This window comes from Juglans regia, chromosome 1, assembly GCF_001411555.2.
Source record: "Juglans regia cultivar Chandler chromosome 1, Walnut 2.0, whole genome shotgun sequence".
NCBI lineage: Eukaryota > Viridiplantae > Streptophyta > Magnoliopsida > Fagales > Juglandaceae > Juglans > Juglans regia.
This window is the reverse complement of record NC_049901.1, coordinates 28868743-28892593: the sequence shown is the minus strand read 5'-3', so window position 1 is coordinate 28892593 and position 23851 is coordinate 28868743. Positions and strand designations below refer to the sequence as shown.

Sequence of the window (23851 nt, the reverse complement as noted above, 5' to 3'; positions counted from 1 at the left end):
AGGTTCTTAACAAGTGGTACAGCAGCCAACCGATCCTACCAAGCTTCACCCAAACACCCAGAAAACTCATCCCAACAGCCAACAAAATACAACCAAAACACCCAGAAAATTCATCCAAACAGCCACCAAAAAGAAAACCCAGAAAATTCATCCAAACAGCCACCAAAATAAAACCCAAACAGCCACAGATCCAACCTTTTACTCAGACCATACCATAGCCTAACATGGCAGAAAACACTCGGTCAAAACAACAAAAGCAGCAGCAGGTTGATGCTCTACAGATTCAGATGGATCAAACTAAACAGGAGATCCTTGAAGTTAAGACAGATGTTCAGGAGATTAAAGATATGCTCAGAGCCCATTTCGCCCAACAAAACAATCCCCCCCCGCCCCCACCTCCACCCCCACACAATCCATTCCAACTGGAATTTGACAATCCAGACCCAAGAAGATTTAACACCAGGGGTGTCAAGTTGGAATTTCCTCATTTTCAAGGTTCTAACCCGGCAGCTTGGCTCTTTAAAGCTAACCACTACTTTGATTTTTACCAAACTCCACTACTTCACCGTTTGTTGATGGCCTCTTACCACATGGAAGGTGAGGCCCTTGTTTGGTTCCAAGAAGCGGAAAATGGTGGATTATTCCGGGATTGGGAAATGTTTTCCAGGGCGTTACTCCTTTGCTTTGGTCCCACGGCGTATGACGATCCAATGGAGGCCTTGACGAGGTTAAAACAGTCTGGCACTGTAGCTGCTTACATGAGCCAGTTTGAGGCATTGGCAAATCGTGTGAGAGGTCTTTCCGACTCTCACAAGCTGAGTTGTTTCCTCAGCGGCTTGAAAGACGAGGTTTGCATTCCAACCCGTATTTTAAACCCTGTTCATTTACATGCAGCATATGGGTTAGCAAAAATGCAAGAGGAGTATTATTGCAGCACAAAAAAATTCACTAAGACTACAAGGGACAAACCAAATACTATGAGTGGTAGTAACTCCTCCCAAAGCTCTTACTCGGGGGAGGTGTATCATAAATGGAAAAATCCAACAGGGGGTACTAAACCTGTCTATTCAACTCAAATGGATGAAAAACGTCGCAAAGGCTTATGCTACCATTGCGATGAAAAGTGGAATCCATTGCATAAATGTAAGAGCCCAAAAATCTATTTGTTACAAGGTAGTGAGGATGAGGGTGATGAGCAAGAGGTGCTGCAGGTTGATGAAATTGTTGGAAAAACTCAACCAGAAACACTGTCCAGCAACAATGAACAACCCGAAATTTCCTTGGCAGCCATTGCTGGAACCCCCACATCAAAAACCATGCGTGTAGTTGGAAGTATCTTGGGCGAACAAGTGATTATATTGCTGGACTCAGGCAGCTCACACAATTTTATTGACATAGCTGTAGCATCGAGATTAAAATTACCAGTGGATTATTCAGTGAATCTAAGGGTGCGAGTAGCCAATGGGCAAGGACTAAGCAGTGAAGGAATATGCCGATCAGCCCCTTTAAAGGTCCAAGGTAACTTACTAAACCCACCTCTTCATTTATTGGATCTTGCGGGTTGTGACATTGTGTTGGGCATCCAATGGTTGGAAACATTGGGCACTATCTCTTGGAATTTTTCGAAATCTCTTATGAATTTTGTTTTGGATGGAAAACCTATTGAACTCAAAGGATTAAAGTTAAATTCATCAGTAGTGGAGGATGGGGATAAGTTGCTTAAGGCGACTATGACTACCGGGAAGGGCATATTGCTGCAAATCATGTGTGAGGAGGTAACAAATGAAAAATGTGCTGATGTGGAAGGGCAAATTTCTGATCTGTTGGAGGAGTTTGAAGGGGTATTTAGTGAACCCCAAGGGCTGCCACCACCCCGTAGCCATGACCACCATATAGTCCTCAAGGAGGGCACTCAACCAATTTCAAGTAGACCATACAGGTATCCATATTACCAGAAAACTGAGATTGAAAAGATTGTGACTGAGTTGTTGCAATCGGGGGTGGTTAGGCCTAGTTCTAGTCCATTTTCATCTCCTGTTTTGCTGGTTCGTAAGGCCGATGGTAGTTGGCGGCTTTGTGTGGACTATAGGGCACTCAATAAGGAAACAATAAAAGCCAAGTTTCCTATTCCAGTTATAGACGAGCTGCTGGATGAACTCTTTGGGGCAGTGATTTTTTCTAAACTCGATTTACGATCGGGCTATCATCAAGTGAGAGTCGTGCCTAGTGACATTCCAAAAACAGCATTCCGTACTCATGAAGGACATTATGAATTTTTGGTAATGCCATTTGGTCTCACTAATGCCCCCGCCACATTTCAAGGGCTCATGAATGATGTTTTTAAACATTTTTTGAGAAAATTTGTGCTTGTATTTTTTGATGACATTCTTGTATACAGCAAATCAATGGGGGACCATGTGGCTCACCTAAGAGAGGTTCTAAACACATTGAAACAGCACTGCCTATTTGCAAAAAAATCCAAGTGTCGGTTTGCGGTTGATGAAGTTGATTATTTGGGACACATTATTAATGGTAAAGGAGTGATGGCTGATCCTTCTAAAATTGTTTCAATGATAGAGTGGCCCGAACCTAAGAATGTGAAAGCCTTACGAGGATTCCTTGGACTCGCTGGGTATTATCGGAAATTTATCCGGAATTATGGTCTCATCGCTGCACCGCTTACTTCCTTACTCAGAAAAAACAGCTTCTCGTGGAACCCGGAGGCCTGCAAGGCTTTTACAGCCTTAAAACAGGCCATGTCTCAACCACCGGTCCTTAAACTTCCTGATTTCAGCAGGCCATTTGTAATTGAGTGTGATGCAAGCGGAAAAGGGATAGGGGCAGTGTTAATGCAGCTAGGACAGCCCATCTATTTCTTAAGTCAGGCCCTTAAGGGCAAGGTCTTGCTACTTTCGACCTACGAGAAGGAATTATTGGCTCTTGTGACTGCAGTACAAAAGTGGAGACCCTACCTCCTTGGGCAGCCCTTTATCATAAAAACTGACCAACAAGCCCTTAAGTTTTTGTTAGAACAGCGTGTGGGAACTGAGAAGCAACAGAAATGGATTACAAAGCTAATGGGTTATGATTTTTCCATTGAACACAAAAAGGGTAAGGAAAACAAGGTGGCGGATGCCCTTTCAAGAAGGGAGGGGGGAGATCAAGAATCGGTTTACTCAGCTATGATTTCGTTCCCTACGCCTCTTTGGATTGAGGAGTTAAAAAAAAACTACCTCGATTCTACGGAGTTAGTGGAGTTACTTAAAAATCTGCATCAAAATCAGAACGTTCCTCAAGGATTTACCGTGCAACAAGGGCTGATTATTAAGAAGGGAAGGGTGGTTTTGAACCCAGATTCTGATTTTAAGTTAAAAGTGCTGCAGTACATTCATAATAACCCCCAAGCAGGTCACTCCGGATATTTAAAAACATATCAAAGAGCCAAACGAGATTTCTACTGGAAGGGAATGAAGAGGGACATCAAACAGCTGGTGAGAGAATGTGGAACCTGTCAAACTGTTAAGTATGAGACAACTTATCCAGCAAGGTTGTTACAACCCTTACCCATTCCGAATCAGCCTTGGACCGACATATCACTGGATTTTATTGATGGGTTACCGAATTCTAAGGGATTCAGTGTTATTTTTGTAGTGGTGGACCGTTTTTCGAAGTATGGCCACTTTATAGCCTTGTCCCACCCCTATACAGCTCAAGTAGTAGCCGATGTGTTTATGAAAAATATCTTCAAGTTACATGGGTTTCCTAAGTCTGTAGTGTCGGATAGGGATCCTATTTTCTTGAGTTCCTTTTGGCAGGCCCTATTTCACTCCCAGGGTTCCTCTCTTGACTATAGCTCGGCCTATCATCCTCAAACCGATGGCCAGACCGAGGCACTTAACAAGGGATTGGAATGCTACCTAAGATGCTATGCAGGGGTTAAACCCAAGTCCTGGTCAGTTTGGTTACCTATGGCAGAGTGGTGGTACAACACCACTTATCACACATCAACAAAAATGACCCCTTTTGAAGCTGTGTACGGGTACCCTCCTCCCACCTTACTATCCTATGTTCCGGGAACAAGCATGAATAATATGGCAGATCGAGTTTTAAGGGATAGGGATCAGGTGATACAGTTGCTGAAGAACAATTTAAGTGAAGCTAGTAATCGAATGAAACACTTTGCTGATAAAAAAAGGACTGAGAGACAGTTTGAGGTAGGAGATTGGGTCTATTTGAAGTTACAACCATACAGACAGAAAGCCCTAGCAATTCGACACAACATGAAATTAGCTCCCAGATTCTATGGGCCTTTTCAAATCGAAGCTAAAATAGGTGCAGTGGCTTACAGATTGAAGCTTCCAGAATCTTCCAAGATTCACCCGACCTTCCATGTGTCTTGTTTAAAAAGAAAAATCGGCTGTCAAGTTCCAATCTTTCCATCACTCCCACCTACAGATCACACAGGGGAGTTAAGACCAGAACCAGAAAGAATCATTGAAAGGCGCATGAAGAAACAGGGTGCAAGAGCAGTTACCGAGGTCCTCGTGAAGTGGTTGGGGTTGCCGACTGAAGAGAACACGTGGGAACTGCTATGGCGTCTACAAGGCCTTTACCCACACCTTGTGGGCAAGGTGCTGTGATGGGAGGGGGTTGTCATGAACCGGCGGCTGGCTTTGGGACAAGAAGCGAAGAACCCTAGAGTAAAGAATTGATGGGCGTCGAACTGGAAGTAAGAAGGGGAAGCTGAAGTGATTAAGTGTTAAGGTCTAACTCGGAACGACGACGTAAGAAGATAAAGGGGAAACGGTGCGTAGCGAGATCCTGAAGGCTGAGTCGGTGTGCGTGCGTTGGAGGAGAAATCGTGAAGGGTGCGTGCGTTTCAAGTGAAATGAGGGGCAATGTGCGTGCGTTTTGAATTAAGCATGGGTGCGTGCGTTTTTATGTTATAGTTGCTGCGTTTAATAACTGTTAAACGCACCGTTTAAGTTAGTGAACTTCAAACGGTGCATTGGGGCCAAGGTTGAGAGTTAAAACCTGTGCCTCAGTCTGTTATTTTGATTTTCATAGTCAGTAAGGTTAGTTTATCATTTGGAGAGTTAGTTACAAGTGAGAGAAATTGTAAGCATAAAGAGGAAGGTGAGTGGAGAGGAACGGCATTGAAGAATCTGATTGTAAGGAATTAAATTGTAAGGAGGTTTGGGAGCCCTCAAAGCACTCCCGTAGCAATACAGTCTCTCATAGTATTTTCATTAAACATCTTCCGTGCACTCTGTTCTTTCCCTTATAGCAACCATCTTCAGCATTTCCATATTCCTCCATTACAAGCATTCATCTATCAGGTTCTTAACAGACTTGTGGGTTATGGGCCACTGTGAGGAGAAGCAGGAGGCGATCCAGAGGCAATTGGATCACCAGGAACAGTCCATTCATTCCGTCACGAACAAGTTAGATCAACTGAACGACATGATTCGTACATTGTTTGAGCATCATTGTGTGCTTCCTTATGTGGAAGTGGACCAAGATTTTCATATGGGTAGTCAGGATGATAGATTTTCTTTATCGAGGGTGTAAGATTGGATTTCCCTCATTTTGATGGAAATAGCCCGTCGGAGTGGGTTTTCAAAGTAATGCAACACTTTGAATTCCTTGAAACACCTCTTCATTAGAGGTTGTCAATAGTTTCGTACCATATGCAAGGGGAAGCCCTTACATGGTACTAGTAAAGATTTTAAGGAGCACTCAAGGCATCTGCTGGCTGTGTTAAGGGTCCTGAGACAACACCATTTGTTTGCCAAGAGGTCAAAATGTAGGTTTGCTGTTACAGAAATTGATTATCTGGGACACTTGATATTCGGTGAAGGAGTTAAAGCTGATCCATCTAAGATATCAGCTATGTTGGAGTGGCCAGTGACTGCTAATTTGAAGTCACTCAGGGGCTTTTTTGGGACTCACGGGTTACTGTAGGATGTTTATAAAGGATTATGGCATGATTGCAGCACCCCTTACATTTTTATTTAAGAAAAATTGCTTTGAGTGGACTGATGTGGCCACTGAAGCTTTTCAAAATTTAAAGAAGGTTGTTACACAGCCTCTTGTATTGAGGCTTCAAGAGGTTTCCAAGGCATTCACAATTGAATGTGATGCAAGTGGATGTGGATTGGGAGACATGTTAATGCAAGAGGGTCAACCTATTGCATATTATAGCAAGGTCCTCAAGAGTCAAAGTTAAAGCTCTGGTGTTATCAACTTATGAAAGGGAACTGTTAGCCCTTGTAACTGCTGTACAGAAGTAGAGGCCATACCTCCTTGGCCAGTCTTTTAAAATCAAGACTGGCCAACAAGCCCTCAACTTTTTGTTGGAGCAAAAGGTGGGTACTGAGTTACAGCAAAAGTGGGTGACTAAATTGATGGGATATGACTTTTCCATCGGCTACTAAAGAGGGAAGGAGAATAAGGCTGCAGATGCCTTATCAAGGAAGTTTGAAGAGGAAGAATGAACACTGTCAGTTATTTTTTTTCCACCCCACTTTGGATTGAGGAGCTTAAGCAGAGTTATGCACTTTCACGGGGAATTCGGAAGTTATGTTCAAGGCTTCAGAAAGGGGAACAAACAGACAAACATTATTCCTTACATCAAGGGCTTTTACTAAGAAAAGGCAAAATTATTTTGGTTCCAGATTTCAAACAAAAAGTGCTACACCACAGCTATTCTGACCCTCAAGCTGGACATGCAGGCTACCACAAAACTCTTGAATGGGCTAAAGATGGATTTCTACTCGCAAGGAATGCATGTAGACATTAAGAAGATGGTGAGAGAGTGTGATACCTGTCAAATCACTAAGTATGAAGTTGTCCATCCTGCTGGCTTGCTGCCGCTACTAACTGGGACAAGAAGAGTCCATGGTCTGATATTTAGATGGACTTTATAGAGGGTTTGCCACTATCACATGGGTTAGTGTAGTATTTAACAGATTTCTCTTTGACTGAATAATTCATCCTCTCCCCTCTCATTCATTAAATAGTCAAAATAGATTACATCCAATTAGCCATTCGAAAACTGACTTCCTATCCTATAGGGATTCAAATATTGGATAAGATTTGTTTCCCATACTTATCTACATAATCTAAATATTCAAATTACAAATCATATAAATCCTATACAGCTGTCCAAATATATCTATACCAGAAAATACATAGATAACATAGGAATTAATTCAAATAAATATAATCCACTAATATCCCCCCTCAAATTGATGCCGGTGTATCTACTAGCATCAATTTGCTAACTAGGAATTGATGCCGCTGTCTTGTCATCGCTTTCGTGAATATATCAGCTACTTGAAGATCCGTAGAGATATGAGGAAGAATAATCGACATAGCCTCATAGGCTTGACGAATATAGTGACAATCGACTTCAATATGTTTGGTACGCTCATGAAATACTGGATTGGCAGCAATTTGAATGGCACTAGTGTTGTCACCATGAAGAGGAGTTGGCCGATCTTGTGAAAAACCAATCTCTTGAAGAATGCCCCGCAACCACATCACCTCAGAGCATGCTGCTGACATAGCTCTATATTCAGCTTCAGTAGAGGATTTAGAAACACACTCTTGCTTTTTGCATTTCCAGGAGATGAGTGAATCTCCAAGAAAAATACACCACCCAGTTGTAGAACGCCTAGAATCTGGGCAACCAGCCCAATCGGCATCACTATAAACCATAAGTTGTAGAGAAGTGCCAGCAGGAAAAAATAACCCACGATTAGGGGTCCCAATCAAGTATCTAATAATACGACGAACAGCCACTAAATGCAAGTGCCTAGGAGTGTCCATAAATTTACTGACAATATGGACCGCATATGAGATATCCGAACGTGTGATAGTGAGATAGATTAGACTTCCAACAAGCTTTCTATATAATGTAGGATCAGAAAGTAAATCACCCTCATCCTTCCGATACTTCACATTGACTTCCATAGGAGTATCAACTGAAGTAGTCTCCCCCAACCCAGCCAACTGAACAAGGTCCTGGGTGTATTTATGTTGATTAATAAATAACCCATGTGGCTGATTGTGAACTTCCAGCCCCAAGAAATAAGTCAATAGTCCCAAATCTTTCATATGAAAGACCCTATGAAGATGCATCTGAACCTTTTGAATAAATTCAATATCGGATCCAGTAATAATGATATCATCCACATAGACCAACAGAAAAACAAAGCCAAAATCACTCTTATGAAGGAACAAAGAAGCATCATACGCACTCTGAGTGAATTGAAACTCAAGTAAGGTATTGCGAAACTTCTCAAACCAAGCTCTGGGAGCTTGTTTTAGACCATACAATGACCTTTTCAGCTTACAAACATCATTAGCTGAGGAAAGGGGCATACCAGAAGGAAGTTTCATGTAAATTGTTTCTTTTAAATCACCATGAAGAAAAGCATTCTTCACATCCATCTGATGCAATTTCCAAGACTGAGAAGCGGAAATAGCAAGAAGGAGACGAACAGTCGTCATCTTAGCAACAGGAGCAAACGTCTCGTCATAATCAATCCCATATTCTTGTCTATTTCCCAAAGCTACCAAACGAGCTTTATATCTCTCAAGGGACCCATCTGATCTAAGCTTCACAGAATACACCCACTTACTACCAATAGGTGTCACAGAAGAAGGGCAAGACACAATATCCCAAGTGTCATTGACCGCTAGTGCATCCATTTCTACTTGCATGGCATCCCTCCAACACTCATGTTCCATAGCCTGCTTATAAGAGGAGGGAATAGCAATAGAAGAAAGTGTAGCTGACATAGAAGAATGAGATGAAAAACCATACCGATCCGGGGGTTTGGAGACTCTAGAAGTATGCCGGCGTGGTGGTGGATCATAAGATGTGTCAAGTGATTGATCAGGAGGCACGGGCGGATGCTCAGGAGGGGCAGAAAGAGCGGTCAGATCTTCTGGATGAGATGGTTTGCGCCTGGTGTAAACACAACCAGGTTTAAACCGAGCGGAAGCTAGTGTAGAAGTTGTATCTTTATCTGAGAAATTTGGCAACACACAGAAACTAGGAGGAATAGGGTCTATATGAGTATGAAAAAATTGTTGTTTGTCAAAGAACACCACATTGCGAGAAACTCTAATGCGTTTAGCTTGAGGATCATAACAAACAAAACCCTTCTGAAAAGAATTATACCCTAAAAAAGCACATTTGACTGATTGAGCAGAAAGTTTGTGTCTTTCGTGAGATGGAAGATGCACAAAACAAACACAACCAAAAGAGTGCAACTGAGAATAGTCTGGAGAGTGCCCAAATAGCAAAGAATAAGGAGAAACATTGTCTAATACTGGAGTAGGTAATCTATTAATTAAATATACAGCAGTAGACAAAGTTTCACACCAAAAACGAGAGGGCACACCCGAATCAATTAGGAGAGCCCGGACCATATCAAGAAGATGACGATTCTTTCTTTCAGCTACTCCATTTTGTTGTGGAGTATATGGACAAGAACGTTGAGAAATAATTCCTTGATCTTGAAGAAATATTTGAAACTCAGTAGATATATATTCTCCTCCTGAATCAGAGCGAAGAACCTTAATAGAGGTAGAGAATTGATTAGCAAGATAAGCCAAGAAACGCTTGAATACCGAAAATACTTCATTCTTAGTGCGAAGAAAGTAAATCCATGTAAAACGAGTATAATCATCAATAAACGTCACAAAATATTTATAACGATCATGAGATTCTATCGGGGCAATACCCCACACATCACTATGAATAACATCAAAGGCACGAGTGGCATGAGATCCTTTTGAAGGAAAAGGCAAAACTTTACTCTTAGCTAACTTGCATGTATCACAATCAAAATTTAATTGAGCAAGAGAATAGAGATCTTTATTTCCTATTAAACCAGAAGATGACAACTTATGAAGTATGTGAGAATTGGGATGGCCCAACCGCCTATGCCAATCCTTCACACTCAAAATACCAACATTACAAGAAAACGAAGATAAAGACTTTGACTCAACAGATTTGGAATCTAAACATAAAGGAAACAGCCGACCCTCTTTAGGACCCCTCGCGATCATCTTCCCGGTCACCTGATCCTGTACAAGACAACCAGAAGAAGTGAATGACACTCTACAATTTCTGTCAACTAATTGTCCAATAGAAATCAGATTGGTATTTAATGAAGGAGACACCAAAACATTATTTAAGGAAGGAGAAATGTCACCTACGGCAGTGATAGGTAGGGAACTACCATCTGCCGTGTGAATTTGAAGAGGACCAGCATACCGTGAGACATTAACAAGAGAGTTAGAGGTACTTGTCATATGATTGGTGGCACCGGAATCAAAATACCAAGGTTTAGAGGCAGATTTGGTTTTACCTGAAATACCAAAAGCTGAAAGAGCTGAGATTATCATTTGTTGGACCATTTCTGGTGTAATAGGAATGGAATTTTGAGAAGTGGAAGCTGGAACATGAGAGGAAGGGACCAAGGTAGAACTGGCAGCACTAGTAGCCTCAGCAGCAGCTGAATAGGCAGTTGCTTGGCGACGTGGCGGACGTATTGGGCAATCCTTGATAATATGTCCTTGCTTCTTGCAATAGTTGCAAGTTTTCTTAGAACAATTTGCAGCAAGATGCCCATAACCTTTGCAACTATAGCATTGAGTAGTGCTGAAATCCCTCCCTTTGATTTTTCCTTGAGCTGCATATGCCACAGGAGCTGAAGTAGTTTGTTCCATGGCTGTTTGAGTCATCAATCTTTGCTCCTCTCGAAATATCTCTCCCAAACACATATCAAGTGGAGGCACCGGATCTCGGTTCATCAGATTAGCACGAATAAATTCAAATTCCGGCCTTAGTTTCATAAGAAACTGTGCCCGCATACTTGCTTCATGAACAGCTTGAATATCGGCCAAACTTGTTGCTGGAATTGAAGTGTATACAATATCTGTATACTCAGCCCACAAGTTGCAAAAACCAGAATAAAACTCCTCCACAGAGAGAGCTCCTTGAGAGAAATTCGACATCTCTAGTTCAAGGTGAAATCTCCTTGCTGCATTATTCTGAGTGTACAGCCGCTTGAGATGATTCCACATATCACGAGCATTCTTGAATGAGCGTAAATTCAAGATAATGTGAGGATCAACAGATCCTAGAATCCAAGACATGACTCGGGCATCCTTGCTTTCCCAAGAAGCCCGCTGAACTTTGTCTTCTGGTGCCACACTACTCCCATCAATATGACCCCAAAGTTCCTTTCCTTTCACCAAAATTTGAAACTGAAAAGACCATGCAGCATAATTCTTACCATTGAATCGAACCAGAAGGGAATCTCTAATTTCAGAAGACATGATAGACAAGAAACCCTAGATGTAACAATCCTCACCAAGGACCAAACTGCTGCAGAAAACGTCGATAGTCTGAGAAGTGAGCACCCTCACCCAGTACAACGTATCGCAGCCCAGAAAACAGTCACAGAAGGTGCCGATGACCTCAGAAATCCACAGTACACTCTGAAACAGAGTGCCGATAATCACCGAAACAGAGAAAATTGTTTTTTTTTTTTTTTTTTTTCCCGAAACAGAAGCCAAAGATCGACGCAGACAGCGCCGATAATGCACAAGGAACACTACGAGGTTGTTGAAAGTCACAAGAAACCCCAACCTTCAACTCAGACAATGCCGATAGTCACGCGGGAGGTCAAGAACAAACAAGGAAGGCACCGAGAAGCACACGGAAGACCAAACACGAACTCAGCCAGCGCCGAGAATGGATAACCCACAAAGAAATCCCCCGAGAAAGGAAAAAAATTCGTAGAAAAAAAATTATGAACCTGCTCTTGATACCATAACAGATTTCTCTTTGACTGAATAATTCATCCTCTCCCCTCTCATTCATTAAATAGTCAAAATAGATTACATCCAATTAGCCATTCGAAAACTGACTTCCTATCCTATAGGGATTCAAATATTGGATAAGATTTGTTTCCCATACTTATCTACATAATCTAAATATTCAAATTACAAATCATATAAATCCTATACAGCTGTCCAAATATATCTATACCAGAAAATACATAGATAACATAGGAATTAATTCAAATAAATATAATCCACTAATAGTATTTTCTGTGGTTGACAGGTTGACTAAATATACCCATTTTTTCTCTCTGCCCCATCCTTATACTGCAATCAAGGTAGCCCAAGTGTTTTTCTTAGGGGTGTTCAGATTGCATGGGATGCCTAAAACCATAGTTTCTTACAGAGATGCAGTGTTTACTAGTAAATTTTGGAAGGATCTTTTTGAGCTGCAAGACACTGCCTTAGCTTTCAGCTCTGCCTATCATCCACACACAGATAGGCAAACTGAAGCTTCGAACAAATGCTTGGAGGGATACTTAAAGGTGCTTGTAGAGTCTCAGCCCAAGCAGTGGAGTGTGTGGCTTCCTATGGCTGAGTGGTGTTATAACACCACTAGTCATTCATCAACCAGGATGACTCCTTTCAACCAGTATGGCTATGCTCCTCCAAAGTTGTCCTATGTTACAGGGACAACAGCTAATGCTGTTGTGGATTAGCCACTTGAGACTAGGGAGCAGATTATGTCAGAACTGAAGGAGAATTTGAATAAGGCTTGAGAGAGGATGACGTTCTTTGCAGATAAAGAAAGGACTGAAAGGAGTTTTGAGTTGGGAGACTGGGTATTTCTGAAGTTGCTACCTTATAGACAGAAGTCAGTAGCATTGAGACAACCTTAAGCTGGCACCAAGATATTATGGTCCTTTCAAAGTTTTAGCCAAGATTGGGGAAGTGGCTGATAAACTGGACCTACCAGTTTCCTCAAGATCCCATCCAGTGTTCCACGTTTCATGTCTTAAAAAGAAGCTTGGGCAGCACATCACACCCCTACAAACCTTGCCACCAGTGGACAAGGAAGGTTTACTTCAACCAGAACCAGAACTGATAATGGAGAGAAGATTAAAGAAAAGGGGCAATCAACCTATCGCAGAAGTTTTAATTCAGTGGAGAGGGGCATTATCAGAAGACAGTTCTTGGGAATCATTGTGGAAGCTGATGGAGTTGTATCCCCACCTTGTGGGCAAAGTGCTCTGAGTGGGAGGAATGGCAGTCACAAGCTTTGTGGTCAAGGCTTTGTTAAGTGGGGGAAATCGTCATTTGACGTGGAAGGGAACTGGCAGTTAAAGGCTGAAGATAAAATGGGGAGTTTGGGTTAATGAAACGGGTCGTTTTGATGAATGTAAGGGTGCATGTAGTGTAAATGAAACAGGGCGTTTTGTATTTGTTTGTGTGAGTAAAACGGTGTGATGAGGGTCTTCTTCTTTGGGAAGGTGTTTGTAGTTCAGTTCATATAAATACAAAGAGGGAAAGGGGTGGGGGTCATTGGAGACTTTGGTGGTAGTTTGTGGAGGTTGGAATTACCTTGAATAATTCCATTTCTTGATTCAATAAAGTCCAAGAACGATTCTTTCTGTTCTTTTTCTTGTTTCTTGATCTTGATACTTAACAGGCCAACAGATAGAATTTCTGTTAAGGAAGGAGAAAAGCTGTGATTTTATGATTTTTTTTGGAGTTTTAGGGGATGAAAAAGAGCAGCATCAAAGGGGAGTTTAGCCTGAGTTGAAAAGGTTAGGGTTTTCTTGGGTTGCATATAGATTGAGGAGAAAAAGGTGTTTTTTGTGGCAACTTCCTTGGTTAGTAGCAAACGTCGAAGCCTTGATTTAGGACTCTTAAATGCAGGAATTACTGGTTTAGTGCCAATCAGAAATTTGGTCAGTTTTTCTTCTCCTATACTATACCCAATTAGGAAATTTTCATCTACTTGCCTTCTATAACAAATCAGCACCTAAATCAATTCATCTTAAACCTTAAAACAAGCAGACAGCTGTTGGAGTTAGGGACATCAAGGCATTTTTCGAAAATTAGTCCCCAAAAATATGATCCCAAATTTGGAAGCCCTTGTGCTTGCATATTATGACAGCAGGAAAAGATCAACTCAGAACTGTTTGACAATTATCTTACAACTGACAATTATCTTACAACTCCATATTAAATTAAGGGTAGTTTCTTAAACTTAAAACTTATTTTTAATGGAGTGGCATGCTTGCGTAGAATGGGTTGTGAATTTACAAGATTGACTCTAAATAACACCTTGAGGAGGGTGAATAGGTGTATGTCACAGTTCTTTGTCCAATTTTAATTCATGTCAAATAGTAGCAACATCTATTAAATATCGAATCAGCCCACATGTATCAAATCACAATATTGAATTAACATATAAATATGAATGATAAAGCAAAAGAAGCCAACATCTATTATAAAGGGTTTTCTTACAAACCCTTTATACTATGAAGCCCTTACTTGCCATGACAAAATGACCTGTTTTGTCCCTACTGTAGTAGCAGCCAGAACCTCTAATAATCTTCAAACCTGGCTTCTTCCCCTGGAACCTCCCATGGCTGAACTCACCTCAAATCACACTATCACTATCTTTGTATTTTGTGTGGTTACAAAACTCCAAGAGAGATAATTCTTGTAAAAGTCCCAAAACTCTTTTACTCTCTTGGCACACTTGGATGGATTATCACTATTGATCAAACTCTTTTTCAGTTTCCAAATCCCATTCCTGAAAATCTGCAGATGACCTATCATGACAGATTCCTGACTGGACACGAATTCTGAGGAATCCTCAAATTTCCAGATAGCATGGTCTTATCCAAACTTTGAATTTTGAGATATTTAAGCATCCGTCTCCATCCAATACTAAATTGATCTATTCAAATAGAACATTTGTACATAAATTTGATCTCGTATTAACCCTTACCTATAAGGGCATGCTTGGGTAATGAGATGAGATCAAATTTCTATGAATTATAATGAAATTGTCTGTAAATAGTAGTGAAATGGTTTGATTTAAATGTTTATTGGGTTTTGGGAATGGAGAGAGAAAAAGTTAATAAAAATATTATAAAGTTAAAAAATTGTTTGAATATAATTTTTTAATATTATTTTTGTTTTGAAATTTGAAAGCATTATATTGTTTTTTGTGTTTTGTGTGGAAGTTTGAGAAAGTTGTAATGATTAGGTAATGATTAGATGCAAAAGTTGAAAATTTGAAATTGAAAAATGTTGTGTTTTAGTGATATTTAGGAAGAAAATTATGAAATATTTTGAGATGAGATGGTTTCAACTCATCTCACTTCCCAAACATGGCCTAAATCTTATCTATCAACCCAAACCAAATAACAAACGTTACCCATTGTTTTGAAACTGAATTTAGCCAGTACTACAAATACTAACAGGTTGTAAAATAGTTATGAAAAAGTTTTAGGTATATCATTACCCTAATAATTTTATGTTTTACTTATAGAAAAAAATGATTTACTGATCATTTGCCTTCAATACAAAGTTAAAAACTCTTTTATGGCCACGAGCTACAGATAAATAATAACAAAGAATCCAGCGACAGTAACGTTGAGGCCACTAAAAAGATCCATCGTGAAAAGTATAGGAATAATTAGAATAGCTGCAAAATAAACTTTGGATGAGTTTCTGGAACTGGGTAGACTTTTTACGATTGGAATACAGTAAACTAAGGATATTTCTGAGAAAGCTCTATCTCACGGCAGAGAATAGAGAGATTATTTTTCAACTTATATATTAGTTTTACAGCTCATCTATATAAGGAAAGAAAGGAATGAAAGGAAGTAAAGCTACATTACTATACACTTCTATAACATAACATTACAAACAAATATTAGGCTTGATCTGTGGCATGCAAGAATCATGGATAATTTGCAAGCTGGACAACCTGAAATCATTTGATGGAATTCCGTGAGAAGCTGTCTTCCTAAAATATAGAGTTATCTTAAACTTCCTATGATTTTGTTTAAATTGATAATTTTTTTTCTGTCTTTGAACATGTTGACAACTGATTGTTAATGCTAAAGTAACAAAATAATGTTGCGTAAGGAATAAAGGAAGTTGAAACAAAAAAATAAGAGGGTGTCATCATTGGAAACCTATCTCTTGGAAATAATAGAGATTGAAAATTAAAAGAGAGAACAAAAGGATCTCACCGCTAGCAATGATATCTTTGAAATAAAAGGCATTTGAAATTAAAAGAAATGGAAAATTTTGAGGGAACCACTTATTTGAAATGTTAGTATGCCATGGAGAGTTGAAGAATGAAGTGGCGGCTAAAGAGGAACGTAGTGATAATTGTTGCTTGACGGTAATTGCGTTGTGAGATTGTCGTGGAAGTGAAATGTTATTAAGGATAAAATAAAGATTTGTACACTTCGTAATATTTTAAAAATCTGGTTGTGATAGGTAATGGACTTGGAGATTCGAAAAAGAAGATCTTGATTAAAAGGTTGCCGCAGCTGTGACTATCAAAGATCTATTCATAAGAGCTGGACTTAAGTTTTGAAGATGCAAGGGTGTAATTGAAGAGACCTTCTGTTAGCTGAACATAAAATCATGTTAGAATTCCAGAGCTTTGAAGAATGCTGTGGCAGCTTAAATTTTATTGAAGAGAATATAGTAGTGATGATTGTCGCTAGAGAGGGATTGGGCATGAGATTATTGTGACTATGGCTACCATGATGGTTTTGTGGCTGCAACTGTTGGGGTAAATGGCTGGGCGATTGTGGATGCTATAGTTAAGAAGCCATGAAGAGTGCTCATAGAGATTGATTGAACTGTACCATTTAAGATATTTTATGTTTGAAGATTCATATGATGCATGTCTGGTTCATATAGCCTATAAATGCATAGTTCAATCTCTGAATTCAAACATAAACTTAGGGATAATTATAGAGATAATATGTCACCAATGGTGATAAAATCCTATAGATTCTTGCATACCAACCTAATTTTCACTAGTTTAGATATAATGTACTGGTTATGGACCATTGCATCGTATACACTCTCTATCGTGTTGGTTTAAGCCTCTTATCCATATTTGATGTAATTCTACTACTTTAGAAGTTTTTGTATTGCATATTGATATCATATTGTTCATATTGTACCCTGTATCCTGGTCTTCTATCCATGCATAACCATCCTAGTATTCTTGTAATTTGTGGAAATTATGGAGCTTGGTTTTTTTGCTAGTGATTTGCATGAAATGTGCAAAAAATGCCAGGCTGGTTGTTATTATTTTGATAATCATAGCATGAATTGTGTATATTCAAATCTCAAACAAGAGGAAACTGTACGAGATGGGTTGAACATGTCAGGTCAATGTGGATATTTGCATTAGTACTTTGAAGTATGAGAGTGAATGAAAACAAGAGACATATGATCATCATAATATGAAGATTAAGCCTAAACCTACATTTCTTGTCTTGATATGTAGCTGCTAAGGATGGAGCATAAGGTCCAGTCAGCAAGACAGCGCGAGTCTATTTTCTGGCATTTAGCATCACACGGTGTTCCCAAGAGCTTACATTGTCTTTGCCTCAAACTTGCTGAAGAATATGCTGTAAATTCAATGGCTCGATCTCTTCTACCTCCACCAGAATATGTTTCTCGCCTTGCTGACCCCTCATTTCTCCACCTTGTTCTCCTAACTGATAATGTCCTTGCAGCGTCTGTTGTTGTCTCTTCTACGATCCAAAATTCAGCCAACCCTGGAAAATTAGTGTTCCACATAGTAACTGACAAAAAAACATACACCCCAATGCATGCATGGTTTGCAATCAATTCTCTTAAATCTGCTGTGGTGGAAGTTAAGGGATTGCACCAATATGACTGGTCTCAGGAAGTGAATGTTGGGGTTAAACAGATGCTAGAGATTCATCGCCTAATTTGGAAGCACAACTACAATAATTTGAATGACGAAGATTTTGAATATAAAGGACACAAAAGATATCTAGAGGCATTAAGCCCTAGCTCCCTCTCCCTCTTGAATCATCTCCGAATTTATATCCCCGAGGTAGTCACCCAATATTTTCACTGAATCTTCTCTGAGTAAATGACACATCAGATTTTCACACTTGACAATTGATTTATCATGTGATTTTCATGGGCCACAGCTATTTCCAGATCTCAACAAGATACTATTCTTGGATGATGATATTGTTGTGCAACACGACATAGCATCTTTGTTGGAGTTGGATCTCAAAGGAAAAGTTGTTGGTGCAGTTGTTAATTCATGGTGTGGAGATGGCTGCTGCCCAGGAAGAAAATACAGGGACTATTTGAACTTCTCTCATCCAATTATATCATCCAACTTTGATCATGATCGTTGTGCATGGCTGTATGGCATGAATATATTTGATATAAAAGCTTGGAGAAGGACCAACATTACTGCAACTTACCATCAATGGCTAGAGCTTGTAAGTATATTCCCTCACATTTTCACAAGATCGTAACGAGAAACTGTCCCTAACACTTTCACAAGATGGTAACGAGAAACTGTTGTCAATGTGATTTGCATATTGTCGTCGAGATGGATATAGCTAATGATTTTTTGGCATCATGCATTTGCTCTTGAAAAAAAGTTTTGTTTTGTGTTTTTCTTAGAAATTAAAACCATTATTTTAAAGCAAGTAATATGGGAGAATCTTGCTCTTTTTTATGATTAGAAGTGGTGGCTTATACTTGCTTGTACTGTCCTTGGGTGATTAATGACCTGCGATTGAACAAATATTGATTGTTCTTACTCCTTTGAAATGCCATAGGGAAAGCAGCTAGAAACAGTGCGTAATAGATACAGAGAAGATAATGTTTGAGATTGAATGGAGGATAAGTTTTCCTTCTGATTTTTATTTTGCTTACGCTGCAGTTTATTATCCTTCCCCATCTGTTTCTTTGTGACAAATAGCATAATTAAGTTGTTCATGGTAGCATTTTTATTCAAACTACTGTCCTCCCAAAAGCATTTAGATTACCTTGCTGAAAAACTCAGCCATTTGCCAGCATTTTCCACATGGGATAGGCATCTCCTACCTTGAAAAAAATGAAATCATCTGCTTCTGGCATGGATGAATATTATTCATAAATTTCATATGCTATACTGTCCAAAACCCAGTTTTGGATAGATATTTTGGGGAATATCTCTCTAGGTTTCACTAGTCTGATGGGTAAATATGCTTACCATGTTGATTTGAAAAGGAAATAATTTTCCCTTGTTTGTTGCTATAATATTATTACCTTATCTCACAGAGCCTCAAATCTGGGTTGGCATTATGGCATCCAGGAGTCCTTCCACCTTCCTTGATAGCTTTTGAGGGTCATGTGCGTCCTATTGATCCATCATGGCATGTTGCCGGATTAGGCTATCAATCGACTGAAATTCATCGAGAGATATTGGAAGATGCTGCTGTAATACATTTCAGTGGCCCTGCAAAGCCATGGCTCGAGATTGGGTTTCCGGAGGTACGAAGCATTTGGAATAAATATGTAAGTTTCTCAAACAAGTTCGTTAGGGAATGTAGGCTCATGGGGTGAAGAGAGCAAAGTTCTCTCACTCATATATTCATTTCGGGCAAAACACAGAGGTACGATATGGGACCAGAGAGAAGGAGGTTTTACCTTCAGTCTCTGCTCATACTTAGCTCTGCCTTGCACAATGTTGGTTAATTCATGTCCATAATAGATATTAGCCGAGGTTTCCACGCATATGCAATATACCATTGGTAGGGTAATGTTATAGTTCTCTAACAATATTGTAATTACGTTTAGCAAGGTAATATGAAATCATTTATGCTGATGATGAAACTATTTTTTGTTATGTAATTCAATCTCTTCAATATAGTTGCAGTTGGTATTGGTTTGCTGTTTGAGGTTTAATTGGTTTGTATTAATTACTAGGGTTCTTTTTTTTCCCAGCACTTTGCCAAATGTTAAGGCCGGAGAAATAACCAGGAGCAACAATAGTAACAGAAATTAGATTTTTCACTCTTGTATTGGCTCGCACAAAGTCCACTTGATCTTCCATTACCTTTTTAATTACAACCCTATATATAACTGAATTTCTGTGAACAAATTAGCACCCTTGTCGTTGAGGGAAAGTGTCCTCGGAACCCCAGTGATTTTGGGTGCGGCATTAGTTTCTGACAAACATTGTTCAAAGTAGGTACCATTGGACAATGTTCGATGCAAGGCAGTTCAACACTTAAGAAATTTACTGCTCTGAATATAATAACAGGGGCTTGCAGCCACTGGGAACGTAAAAAGACTGCGTAATTTGTTGTCCAGTTTTCCTATTAACTAGTCGCATAGCGGAGAAAATTACTAAATTTACTAAATGATAATTTTTCAGTGTAAAATGGATGCAAGAGTTAAAGCCAACCAAAGAGTCCATAGAGATCGAAGGCCAAGTACACGGAAGTATAAAGATTGAAAGGGAAGAAGGGAGAGTTATCAACCTTACATAAAGCAAGGGAGATGAGACATAAAGTTGGATGATAGGACTGTTACGGCCCGTTTGGATAGTAAAAGTGTTTCATCTCAACTTATCTTATCATTACAATTTTTTTAAATTTACACACAAAATATAATAAACAATTCAACTTTCAGCTTTTAACTTTCATCTAAAATCATCTCATCTCATCTCATCTCACTATCCAAACGGGACAAAGTTAGAAGAAAAGACAAAGCAACAGAGATGAAACATAAAGTCAGATGATGGGACATACAACGGGAAGATAGATCATAAGGTGGGTTATTTTGGGGTTGATGGAAACAGAAAAGGGGGGGTTGATGGAAACAGAAAAGGGACTTCTTTCAATTTTAGCTTTTCCTTGTAGAATGAAGACCAGAGAGCTCTAGAGAAGAAATTGAGGACCAGAGATAACTCCATGGGAGCACTTATAGAGAGCTTTGCGAGGATGGAGAGCTTGTATGAAAAATCCATTTATAGTGAATTTACACCCCGAATCCTTAGACGCAAGCCTCAGTGCCAAAACCACGAAAAAACCGCCCTCCTTTAATTTTGGTTATTCATGATTAAGGAAGCCATGAATGAGAGTCTCAAGTGCATCACCACTGTAGACCATTGTGTGAGAGGAGAGGGTCATCTGACCATGCTATGGGCATTGAGCCGTGAAAAAAAAAAAAAAATGCATCAACAGTTTTGTGTTGTTCATGAGATCAATTCGTTGTTCTCTGAAGCAAAGGTTGCATGACCCCCCACAAGAACAAGTGAAAGGAGATAAAGCCATCGAAGAAAGGACATGAGTTGCCCAGAAAACCATGTTAAAAGCAGAGGCTATTTCTATATAGAGGAAGCATAGCGCTCAAAAGACTACTACAACAGAGGAGCTTGATATCTCAGAAGTGTGGAGCTTGAGATATCGGAAGTGTGGAGGTTGTAACCTAGGGAAGGAAAGTCTTGGAGACCTTGGAAGAACCTCACAACTATCGTGATGGAAACCTCTTGATGTAGAGAGCTCTTCAAGCCAAATCGCTAGTACTTGCTAATTGAGAGCTCGACGAGTAGAAATTACGAAGCAATACACACCTTCCGTGGAAAAAGCTCTTGTATGGGGGCACAAAAGTAGTAATTCCCAAAACCTTTTAACACAAACGATATCTCATCACCAAAGATTGTTTTTCTCCACGGTTTTTCACTCGACGCACGAAATCTCATCATATATGGCAAAACTTATTGTGATGGGAGCGTTATGTGCCATAAGTCCACTATTTCCCACTAGCGGTAGTCATGGAGGAAGAAATCATGGGAAAACCCCATATTTCTTGTAGAGCAAAGTGCTTGCAAGCTCACGAAATATAATGCTCACCGAACACCATCATCAAGGCCAAAGATGAATTGAGCTAAAGCCCCAAGATCAAGCCACACGACTTAGAAGTTTGGATCCACGATGTCCTTGCTCTGAGCAATGAAGAACGTCTTCACCCTCCCTCCACTAAAAAGCTCAAGCTTGCACATCCTTCCCACGAGTTTGCCTCGAGAAGATTGTAGCAACCACGCCCTTCTTCCCTCGAGATTGTCTCGAGAAGACGGCTAAAGCCCACACATCCTTCCCTCAAGTTTGCCTCGAGAAAACTATGGCAACCGTGCCCTCCTTCCATCAAGTTTAACTTGGGAAGACGGCTCAAGCTTGCGCATCCTTCCCTTGAGTTTGCCTTGGGAAGACCACGAAAACCACACTATCCTTCCCTCGACTTTGCATCTCGAAGACTGTGAAAGCCATGCCCTCATTCCCTCAAGCCCACACATCCTTCCCTCAAGTTTACCTCGGAAAGACCATGACAACCACATGCTCCTTCTATCTACTTTTCCTTGGGAAGATTGCAGGAGCCACGCCCACATTTCTCTCGAGTTTGCCTTGGGAAGATGGGCGCAAGCCTGTGCACCCTTCCCTCGAGTTTGCATTGGGAAGATTGCAGGAACCACACCCTCCTTTAGTGGCAATCACACCCTCTTTTTTTCGGGAGCCTATGGCTATCTTTTCTCTATAAACCATGATAGTCATCGACATCACATTTCTACAAGGATGCACCAAGACTAGGAGGTACGTCCCGAAGCTCACAACCCTCAAGGATGCACTAAGGCTTGGGGGGTGCACCCCAAAGCTTGGGACCCACAAGGATGTAACAAGACTAGGAGGTACTTCCCCAAGTTCCAACCCTCAAAGTTGCACCAAGAGTTGGGGGTGCGCTCCAAAGCTCACAACCCGCAAGTATGCACGAAGACTAGGGTGTACGCCCCAAAGCTCACAACCAGTAAAGATGCACCATGATTGGGGGTACATCCCAAAGTTCACGAACCGTAAGGATTCACCAAAATTGGGGGCACCTCCCAGAGCTCGCTTCGTTGAGGCCTCCTTAAAAACACTAGGAATACTTCTTGCTCCCAAGGGGGGGGGGATTTGAAGTTACAAGGTAGGTCAAGCCTAAACAGCATGAAGACAATGCAAGGGATGCGGTGGAACCATACAAAATGGTGAATTGCAAAAAAAAAAAAAAAAAAAAAAAAAGAAGGGAGAGGAGAAGATGAACACGACAGGTGAGACCAAGTTTTGGATTCTCAATGCTTTTCTAGCAAGATAAGTCAACCTTGAGAGTAGGGGGTACTATTCGGGATAAAATGAATGTAAGAGTTAAAGCCACCAAATAGCCCATGGTGTGGCAGTTAAGGACCTCGGTCTAGTCCTTAAACATTAAGGTCCGCTAGCTCGCTTTGCCTTGTGATGACCAAATGATTCTTGCTAACTTTCTTGGCCTTGAACGGATTGTGGCAATGGAGAGTCCCTAGGTTGATGGAGGTATGGGGTTTAGCGGTGGAATTGATGATGATGATGATTAGGGGTGATCTAAGTGATGAATTTGTGTGTTTGATGCAATGTGGAACGACTTGATGATGGTCCTTGGTATTGGCGCCACTTGGGTGATGTTTAGGGTTGGTATGGTGAAGCTAGGCTAGGATATGGGTGGTGGCTAAGGGGGATTACGAAATTGGGAGGAGTTGGATTAGGGTTGGTGTGTAGGATGAGTTGCTAGGGTTTGGAAGGATGTGGATGAGTGAGGCTAGGACTCCTAAATTGTTGGAGACAATTTAAGGATGATGGGAATTCGGCTAAGGCTTGGAAATGAGGATTTGGTGGTGTTTGAATGAGTCTAGGGTTGTTCCTAGAATTTAGGGATTTGGAGATGGAAGATAGGATTTGGATATGGCAAGAGGATGAAGGTCTTTGGTGGGATTGAGTGATTCTAGGGATTGAGTGATTCTAGGGATTGAATTTAGAAGATGAGATGAGGATTCCTAAAATGTAGGAATTTCCTTGTGGGACTCTAGGGTTTTGGCTAGGGCTAATGTGGCGCCCCCAGCCCCCGCTTGGGATTGGACGGT

At 40.4% G+C, this 23851-nt stretch overlaps 1 protein-coding gene across 5 annotated transcripts in view; it reads left to right on the top strand.

Moving 5' to 3' along the window:
• LOC118343697 (probable galacturonosyltransferase 15) overlaps window positions 1–19806 on the top strand; it is a 30158-nt gene extending 10352 nt beyond the window's left edge. For 4 of the 5 annotated variants that reach the window (XM_035689184.1, XM_035689182.1, XM_035689179.1 and 1 more), the window contains 3 exons: window positions 17390–17968; window positions 18069–18371; window positions 19201–19806. In XM_035689184.1, coding sequence (XP_035545077.1) covers window positions 17390–17968; window positions 18069–18371; window positions 19201–19485 — 1167 coding nt within the window. In that variant the 3' untranslated portion in view covers window positions 19486–19806. The remainder of the gene's footprint in view (window positions 1–17389; window positions 17969–18068; window positions 18372–19200) is intronic. The other variant, XM_035689191.1, reaches the window with a different exon arrangement.
• Window positions 19807–23851: the final 4045 nt, after the last annotated feature.